Raw genomic sequence first — 9,065 nt, forward strand, 5'->3', positions numbered from 1 at the left:
CACACAAAACACACAAACTAGCCCACGCACACACACACAGACACATACACAATAACACACAAAACACACAAACCAGCCCACGCACACACACACAGACACATACACAATAACACACAAAACACACAAACCAGCCCACGCACACACACACAGACACATACACAATAACACACAAAACACACAAACCAGCCCACGCACACACACACAAAACACACAAACCAGCCCACACACACACACAAACCAGCCCACGCACACACACACAATAACACACAAAACACATAAACCAGCCCACGCACACACACACACACACACACACACACACCTGTGTCCCCGTGTTGCCTTCATGGACTCATGACCAGACTGGACCTAAAACCATCCCTGACCCTGAGTCCAGAACCAGTTAATGATTGACAGTGTGTGTCTCCACTTGTGTGTCTCCAGTTGTGTGTCTGCAGTTGTGTGTCTCCACTTGTGTGTCTCCACTTGTGTGTCTGCAGTTGTGTGTCTGCAGTTGTGTGTCTCCACTTGTGTGTCTGCAGTTGTGTGTCTGCAGTTGTGTGTCTGCAGTTGTGTGTCTGCAGTTGTGTGTCTCCACTTGTGTGTCTCCAGTTGTGTGTCTGCAGTTGTGTGTCTCCACTTGTGTGTCTCCACTTGTGTGTCTGCAGTTGTGTGTCTGCAGTTGTGTGTCTCCACTTGTGTGTCTGCAGTTGTGTGTCTGCAGTTGTGTGTCTCCACTTGTGTGTCTGCAGTTGTGTGTCTCCACTTGTGTGTCTCCAGTTGTGTGTCTGCAGTTGTGTGTCTGCAGTTGTGTGTCTCCACTTGTGTGTCTCCAGTTGTGTGTCTGCAGTTGTGTGTCTCCACTTGTGTGTCTCCAGTTGTGTGTCTCCACTTGTGTGTCTCCACTTGTGTGTCTGCAGTTGTGTGTCTCCACTTGTGTGTCTGCAGTTGTGTGTCTCCACTTGTGTGTCTCCACTTGTGTGTCTGCAGTTGTGTGTCTCCACTTGTGTGTCTCCAGTTGTGTGTCTCCAGTTGTGTGTCTCCAGTTGTGTGTCTGCAGTTGTGTGTCTGCAGTTGTGTGTCTCCACTTGTGTGTCTCCACTTGTGTGTCTGCAGTTGTGTGTCTCCACTTGTGTGTCTGCAGTTGTGTGTCTCCAGTTGTGTGTCTCCACTTGTGTGTCTCCACTTGTGTGTCTGCAGTTGTGTGTCTCCACTTGTGTGTCTCCACTTGTGTGTCTCCAGTTGTGTGTCTGCAGTTGTGTGTCTCCACTTGTGTGTCTCCAGTTGTGTGTCTGCAGTTGTGTGTCTCCACTTGTGTGTCTCCAGTTGTGTGTCTGCAGTTGTGTGTCTCCACTTGTGTGTCTCCAGTTGTGTGTCTCCACTTGTGTGTCTCCACTTGTGTGTCTGCAGTTGTGTGTCTCCACTTGTGTGTCTGCAGTTGTGTGTCTCCACTTGTGTGTCTGCAGTTGTGTGTCTCCACTTGTGTGTCTCCAGTTGTGTGTCTGCAGTTGTGTGTCTCCACTTGTGTGTCTCCAGTTGTGTGTCTGCAGTTGTGTGTCTCCACTTGTGTGTCTCCAGTTGTGTGTCTCCAGTTGTGTGTCTCCACTTGTGTGTCTCCAGTTGTGTGTCTCCACTTGTGTGTCTCCAGTTGTGTGTCTCCACTTGTGTGTCTGCAGTTGTGTGTCTGCAGTTGTGTGTCTGCAGTTGTGTGTCTCTGGTCCAAACAAACACAACCTTTGGTCCACTCAGATTTTTGCCTACACTAAAATAAAACAAAGCACAAAAGCACAAATTACATGTATATAAAGTATATACACATATGGAAGTATATATAGTATATACACATATGGAAGTATATATAGTATATACACATATGGAAGTATATATAGTATATACATATGGAAGTATATATAGTATATACACATATGGACGTATATATAGTATATACACATATGGAAGTATATATAGTATATACACATATGGAAGTATATATAGTATATACACATATGGAAGTATATATAGTATATACACATATGGAAGTATATATAGTATATACACATATAGAAGTATATATAGTATATACACATATGGAAGTATATATAGTATATACACATATGGAAGTATATATAGTATATACACATATGGAAGTATATATAGTATATACACATATGGAAGTATATATAGTATATACACATATAGAAGTATATATAGTATATACACATATAGAAGTATATATAGTATATACACATATGGAAGTATATATAGTATATACACATATAGAAGTATATATAGTATATACACATATAGAAGTATATATAGTAGATACACATATGGAAGTATATATAGTATATACACATATGGAAGTATATATAGTAGATACACATATGGAAGTATATATATATTAGGCCTGTAACGGTACACGTACCGAACCGTTCCAGTACACACCTGTTCGGTTCGGTACACAGCTGTACCCAAACAGCACAGTATGTTCAGATAAAGAAAAAGAAACGAAAGACGTTGTTTGATGCGTAACTTTTAATCCACGCAAGTTTCACACAGACATGTTGAAGGACGCACACATTGACCCAAAATACCAAATAGCAGCTGATGTAAGGTAAAAAAAAAACATCAACAACAACAACTATGATGTGAACCTGGAAGGAACAGACTGCAGACCCTCCAGCATCAGTCCAGTCCAGTTTGGATCAGTGCAGGTTCAGGTGAAAGACAACAACCAGGAAACAGACGTTAATAAGACGGACGTTGTTTGGCCCCTAGGAACTACAGTAGTTCTAATGTAACAGGGTCAATAATCTAGCAGCAATGTGGGTACATTATATTGTGTATTGTTATAATTACACAAAATCTGTGCATTTTATTTTAATTTCTTTTGGTTTAGTACCTGACATTGTGGGCCTCCGGATCAGTGTGTGTGGAACTTTTTGTTTTGGTCTGTTCCCCATCGAACCGTTTACAGTGTAACGCTGCGCACTATAACTTGAGTTTTCGCGCCTTTGCCTCCTCCCTTTTGTTCCGGTTTTCTATGGGAGAGGTAAGCAGCCATGTAGTTCGTAGAAATTTTTGGTTTAACCTTTGTTAATTTAATTTTTTTTACATGAACCAGCTAGTTTAGGCTGTATTAGGCACTTATAATGTATTTAAACATGTTTCTTTATTATTTGGTTTGTGCAGGAGTGCGCTTTACATGGGGTACTGACCGGAGGTTATGTTTTATCATTTTGTCAGATCAATAAACAGAGACTATCTCCAAAGACACACACGTGCGGGTCTCATCATTAAAAGAGAAAAAGAACACAACGCAGAGTCCGACACCACCGGTTACACTAAGACACTTACACTAGCTCTGTGTGTGTGTCTCTCTCTCTCTCTCTCTCTCTCTCTCACTGTATAACACAGGAATAGAACCAGGAGTTGGACGTTGACAGAATATAAAGTTTCACTTTCGTTTCACGCCAGCATTAGTTACATTAGTTATGGACCCCACCCCCCAGCTCCAACCAAAAAAAACAAACCAACAAATCGCACCCTGCATGCGCGCACATGTTCACAAAGTGGCCTAAACAGTTTGTTCTCTGTCCTAAAATAAATAATTTGGTTAATTTTTTGTTGTCAAAGTTGCTCTTCAGTTTATGTAAAGCAAATACCAGTGTGTCCTCTTGTTAATGTTGCATGTCATTTGGAATTTTTTTGGTATTTTTATGCAGAATGTGAACTGACAGAACTGGGATTAGATTTTTGTTGTTTGTTCAAAACTACCTTTCAGGAAAAGTGCAATACTAATGTTTCAAATACATTTAGTAATAGTAATAATTTATTTTATTTTCTATTTGATTTGTAGCAGCAGAATTATATTATTCCTGTTTTTCTGTATTCTATTGTGTCCAAAAATTGGGGGAAAATTTTTCAAAAATTCATAAATGTATTAAAGACATTTTGAGGGGTTTTCTTTCTTCCCGTACCGAACCGTGGCTTTGAAAACCGAAAACGTACGGAACCGAAAATTTTGTGTACCGTTACAAGCCTAGTATATATAGTATACATACATATAGAAGTATATGTATATATAGTATAGGATATACAAATATAGAACTACATTTATATATAGTACAGTTCACTTGAGTGTCCAAGGCCCGCGGCCGTAGGTCTGATGACATCACAACAAAGTCCATCGTAGACCTCAGGCCTAGGGTGTCCTGGTGCTACGTCCACTGATGGACACCTGTCCACTGATGGACTGATGGGTGCTCGGACATGGTGTTTGTTATGGACAAACTGACCAGCACAGAAGTCCAATAACAGAACCCCCCTCAGGTTCAGATTGGGGGGGGGGGGGGGGGGGGGGGGGGGGCGTTCGTCCCCATCACCCCCCACCAGGTTTCACTGTCGCTACCCACATGAGTGTTGAAGTCCCAGGACCCTGACCCAGGACAGTAATGGAGTTCCCGGTCAGAGCCAAGTCCAACACCCCTCAGAGGGACCCCCTTCAGTCCACACCCAAAACACAGTGAGACACCTGTCCCCGACCTGAAGGCACAGGGACACCACCCTCTGGTTCCCCAGGATAAACTCCAACACATGGGGGTGGAGCTGTTGGGCTATGACCACACCCCCACCAGCCTACCGCCTCCAACCCCAGGAAACACCAAAGAAGTGGAGAGTCCAGCCCCTCTTAAGGGTTTAGGTTCCAGACCCCACCTGTACATGGACAGACACGGTTCCTCTCAACAAGGGTTAAAGGTGGACGTTTGTGTCTTTAAGGGTTAAAGGTGGGCGTTTCGGTCTTTAAGGGTTAAAGGTGGACATTTGGGTCTTTAAGGGTTAAAGGTGGACGTTTGTGTCTTTAAGGGTTAAAGGTGGACGTTTGTGTCTTTAAGGGTTAAAGGTGGACGTTTGGGTTTTTAAGGGTTAAAGGTGGACGTTTGGGTCTGTAAGGGTTAAAGGTGGACGTTTGTGTCTTTAAGGGTTAAAGGTGGACGTTTGGGTTTTTAAGGGTTAAAGGTGGACGTTTGGGTCTGTAAGGGTTAAAGGTGGACGTTTGTGTCTTTAAGGGTTAAAGGTGGACGTTTGTGTCTTTAAGGGTTAAAGGTGGACGTTTGGGTCTGTAAGGGTTAAAGGTGGACGTTTGGGTCTGTAAGGGTTAAAGGTGGACGTTTGGGTCTGTAAGGGTTAAAGGTGGACGTTTGGGTCTGTAAGGGTTAAAGGTGGACGTTTGGGTCTATAAGGGTTAAAGGTGGACGTTTGGGTCTGTAAGGGTTAAAGGTGGACGTTTGGGTCTATAAGGGTTAAAGGTGGACGTTTGGGTCTGTAAGGGTTAAAGGTGGACGTTTGGGTCTATAAGGGTTAAAGGTGGACGTTTGTGTCTTTAAGGGTTAAAGGTGGACGTTTGTGTCTTTAAGGGTTAAAGGCGGACGTTTGTGTCTTTAAGGGTTTTCATTAACTTTAACCTTGTTTTATTATTTGTTCCTTTTTCTTTTCCATATTTCTTTGTGTCTTTTCTCTTCTTGGGTTGTTGGGGTTCTTCCAGACCTGTTTGGTCCATTGTTTCAGTTTAAATCTTTTTTCTTTAAATTTCCTGTTGGGTTCATATGAGTTTATGAGATCTGCTAAACTGTTGGATTCTGTTCTGTAGATTTTCTATCCCAACATTATGGAACTCAGGTCGTTTGTATGTTTCCTGATACTTTCCACTAGATGGCAGCTTTGTCACATCTGAACATCCTCCATGACTTCATCATCCAATACCAATAAAAAAATTAAAAAAAAGCGTAGGTGTGCAATAAAAACTGAACTTGCGTGTAAAACATCTGTTAGTTCAACCTTTTACTCACATGAACAGTTTGAACAGAAGAACTCACTGTGATGTTTGTGAAAAGTGTCTGATTGTAAACATTGTAAACATTCACCTCCTCCGCCCCAGTGATGAGTTCACTGTCCACGTCTGTGGACACCAGTTTTACAGCTTTAATGAAAATAAAATACAGAAGAAAACAAAAAAAACCAAATACATAAGAAAACAAACAAACAAACAAACAAACAAAAAAAACATAAAACTTAAAAAAAAAAAAAAAAAAAAAACTGTCCACCACAGGACATTCCACAAAAATTTAAAGAAAAAAATGCATCTGAAAAAACTGTTGCATCATGATGTACTTTAGTAGTACTTTAAATGTACTTTAGTCGTACTTTAGATGTACTTTATTTACTTTAGATGTAATTTAGATATACTTTAGTAGTACTTTGTGGATCTGCTAATGAATGGGTGCTGGACTGGGTATCTTCATTTAGACCCCCCTCTTTTTGTCCCCCCCCCCCCCCCCAGGACAATCATTACAATGCAGGCCCCCTTCCCCCAAAACTTCCCAGCATCCCCCACCCCCAGTACCTAAGATACACAGTAACACAGTCATACCCCCCCACTCCCCCAAAGAGCAGAGGTGGTGGTGGTGGTGGGGGGGGTTTGCATGGGTGGGTTCCCCAAACTATTTAAGCAGATTCCAGCAGATGGTCCGGGAACATTCCTTCTGCTGCTCCAGTTCTATTCAGTCCGTGGAACCATTGGAAACACTCTGAAGGAACTAAAGACACGTCCAGAACATCTGATCCTCCAAACGTTGTTCTTCCGACAGTCCGTTTCTTTTGGACAGTCTTTGGACCAGTCTTTTGTGAGGACGGTGGGTGGAACCATGCCCTCAGACTTTCTGACCCCCTTCTTGGACCTGGATGAGGAGTTCTACAAGGTGAGTTGGATCCAAATGAAGCCACTGTGATCAGACTGAGGTCAGAGATGATCCAGCATTAATAATTAAAGCCAGTGTAGACACGAAGGTCTCATCTATGTTCTGAGTCATCCTGTAGGACACAGACCGACGGTTAAAACAACGAACAAAACAACAACAATAATAATAAATCATGTCCAATGCACAAAAACATCCTTTTCCTTCATGTTCTGGTTCAGTTCTGTCTTTTACTCCTTGTGTGCATGAGCTCAACAAGTCAGAAGTTTGTTTGATATGAAAATACAGCGAGATTCTTTTTACATGAAGAGATTCAATAATTCAATTAAACACTTTAGGGTCAAACCATAGTTGAGTTGAAGTCAATTTTTATTTGTCACTAAACTTAGCAAAGGATCGAAGAAAAAAACGGAAGCAACAGTTTGTTGTGGTTGGAACTGTTTCCAAAATAGTGAAAAACAATTTTTTTAGAGAGAATTGGAACAATAAAATATTTTTGTCAACATCAAAATATGTAATAGGATGGAATTTATTATTGGTAATAATAATAATAATAATAGTGGGTGAAGTAGGAACTCAGCTGACGTTTATCCACTCGGTCAAAACTAAAAGCATTGGGTCCAACTTACGACCCTTATTTTTTGGCTGCAGTTGTAAAATTTTTTTGGTTCCGGTTGTAAATGTTCTTGTGCTGCTGGTCCTGTTCCGGTGCTTGTGGAACCCTAAAGGCTCCCGTTCATTCCTCTACTGTCTCCTTTTGTGTCCCAGACCTTCCGTGGCTCAGAGGTACCAGATGGTGCGTCCACCGGCTCAGTCAGTCCCAGGGTCCTGGGGTTCCAGCGTCGCCATTCTTTGTCCCCCGTGACCCTCCCCAATTCCAAGTTCAACAGCAGCTCTGATGTGTCCGACTGCTCCTGGGGGCTGGACGTGCCCCCCCCCCAGCAGTGGACCAGGCAGGGTCAGCTCCCCCGCTCCTGCCTCAGCCACATCCCCTTCAGAGTGGACCGCTCCGTCAGCATGATCGAGGGCGGCGTCAGCGCTTTGGGGGGCGGAGAAGACCAGGTCCCCCACCCGTCCCCGTCACTGCTGCTGCCTCCACCACCGGGCCTCTGCCTCAGCAACATCTCCCTGTCGTCCATCACCAGACCGCTGGCCCCCTCACCTCACATTTCCACCCGCTATAAGACTGAGCTGTGTCGCACATATGACGAGAGCGGCACCTGTAAATACGGCGCCAAGTGCCAGTTCGCCCACGGTTTGGATGAGCTGCGAGGCCTCAGCAGGCATCCCAAGTACAAGACGGAGCCGTGTCGCACCTTCCACACCATCGGCTTCTGCCCATATGGAGCTCGCTGCCACTTCATCCACAATGCTGATGAGTTGCTGCCCCCCGGCACCGGAACCGGCACCGGAGCTGCTCCGCCTCAGCAGCAGAAGCTCCGGCCTCCCCTGCTGCGTCACAGCATCAGCTTTGCAGGTTTCTCCACACCTCTACAAACGTTCCGACCAGTGGAGGAGGTGCAGCCGTCATCGGTCCTCCTGACCCGGGCCTCCTCAGTGTCCCCCTCCACCTCCTCCGGAAGCCCTGAACTCCTGTCCCCCCTCCTGCCTGAACCGGGGCCTCTCAAACACTGCCCCTACCTCTTCTCTGGAGTGGCCGACCTGGTGGGAAGCACCACCGACTCAACACTTCACTTCTACGCACTGTCTGATCCTGCGACCACCGGGCGTCCAGCCTCCACTTTCAACCCTAAAAGCCATCCCGGTCACATGACCCAGCAGCTGCCGGTCCCACTGAGCACGCTCACCGGCCTCCACCGCTGCTCCTCAGCCGACTCCCTCTCTGAGGAAGGCTACACCTCCTCCTGTTCCCTCAGCTCCTGCTCCAGCGGCGTGGAGTCACCGAGCTTCGAGGGTCGACGCCTGCCCATCTTCAGCCGTTTGTCGATTACAGACGAGTAGAGACGTGTTTTACAGTCAGGATGGATCTGATCAGGGAAGTTTCAAGTGTTTGAACCTTAAAGGACCAGGGTCTGATGGGTCCGTCTGTATCTTATATTTAAGGTTAAAGCTGCAACTAATGACTAGTTCTACAGTCAAATAAGGCTCTGATTTACATTTATTGCAGAAATAAAATGCATTTTCTTTCCTTAAATAAGAACATTTGGTGCAAAATTAGAAAATAAAATAAGGTTTGTTAAACAATTATTCAATATTCACCAAATATTGCAAGCAAGGGTAAAATACTTTTTTTTGCATTTGGTGCAGAACAATTCCCATGCCTAACGAAGTTTAAATACTCCAGAGTTGCATTCA

The 9,065-nt window shown here is 44.1% G+C and overlaps 1 protein-coding gene across 1 annotated transcript; it reads left to right on the plus strand.

Annotated features, from left to right (window-relative positions):
* Window positions 1-6,698: 6,698 nt before the first annotated feature.
* LOC115432020 (mRNA decay activator protein ZFP36L1) lies at window positions 6,699-8,760 on the plus strand. Its single transcript, XM_030152783.1, has 2 exons — window positions 6,699-6,752; window positions 7,518-8,760. The coding sequence occupies exons 1-2, from the start codon at window positions 6,699-6,701 to the stop codon at window positions 8,709-8,711; spliced, it is 1,248 nt and encodes a 415-aa protein (XP_030008643.1). The 3' UTR covers window positions 8,712-8,760.
* The last annotated feature ends 305 nt before the right edge of the window (window positions 8,761-9,065 follow it).

Source organism: Sphaeramia orbicularis, chromosome 13, assembly GCF_902148855.1.
Source record: "Sphaeramia orbicularis chromosome 13, fSphaOr1.1, whole genome shotgun sequence".
NCBI lineage: Eukaryota > Metazoa > Chordata > Actinopteri > Kurtiformes > Apogonidae > Sphaeramia > Sphaeramia orbicularis.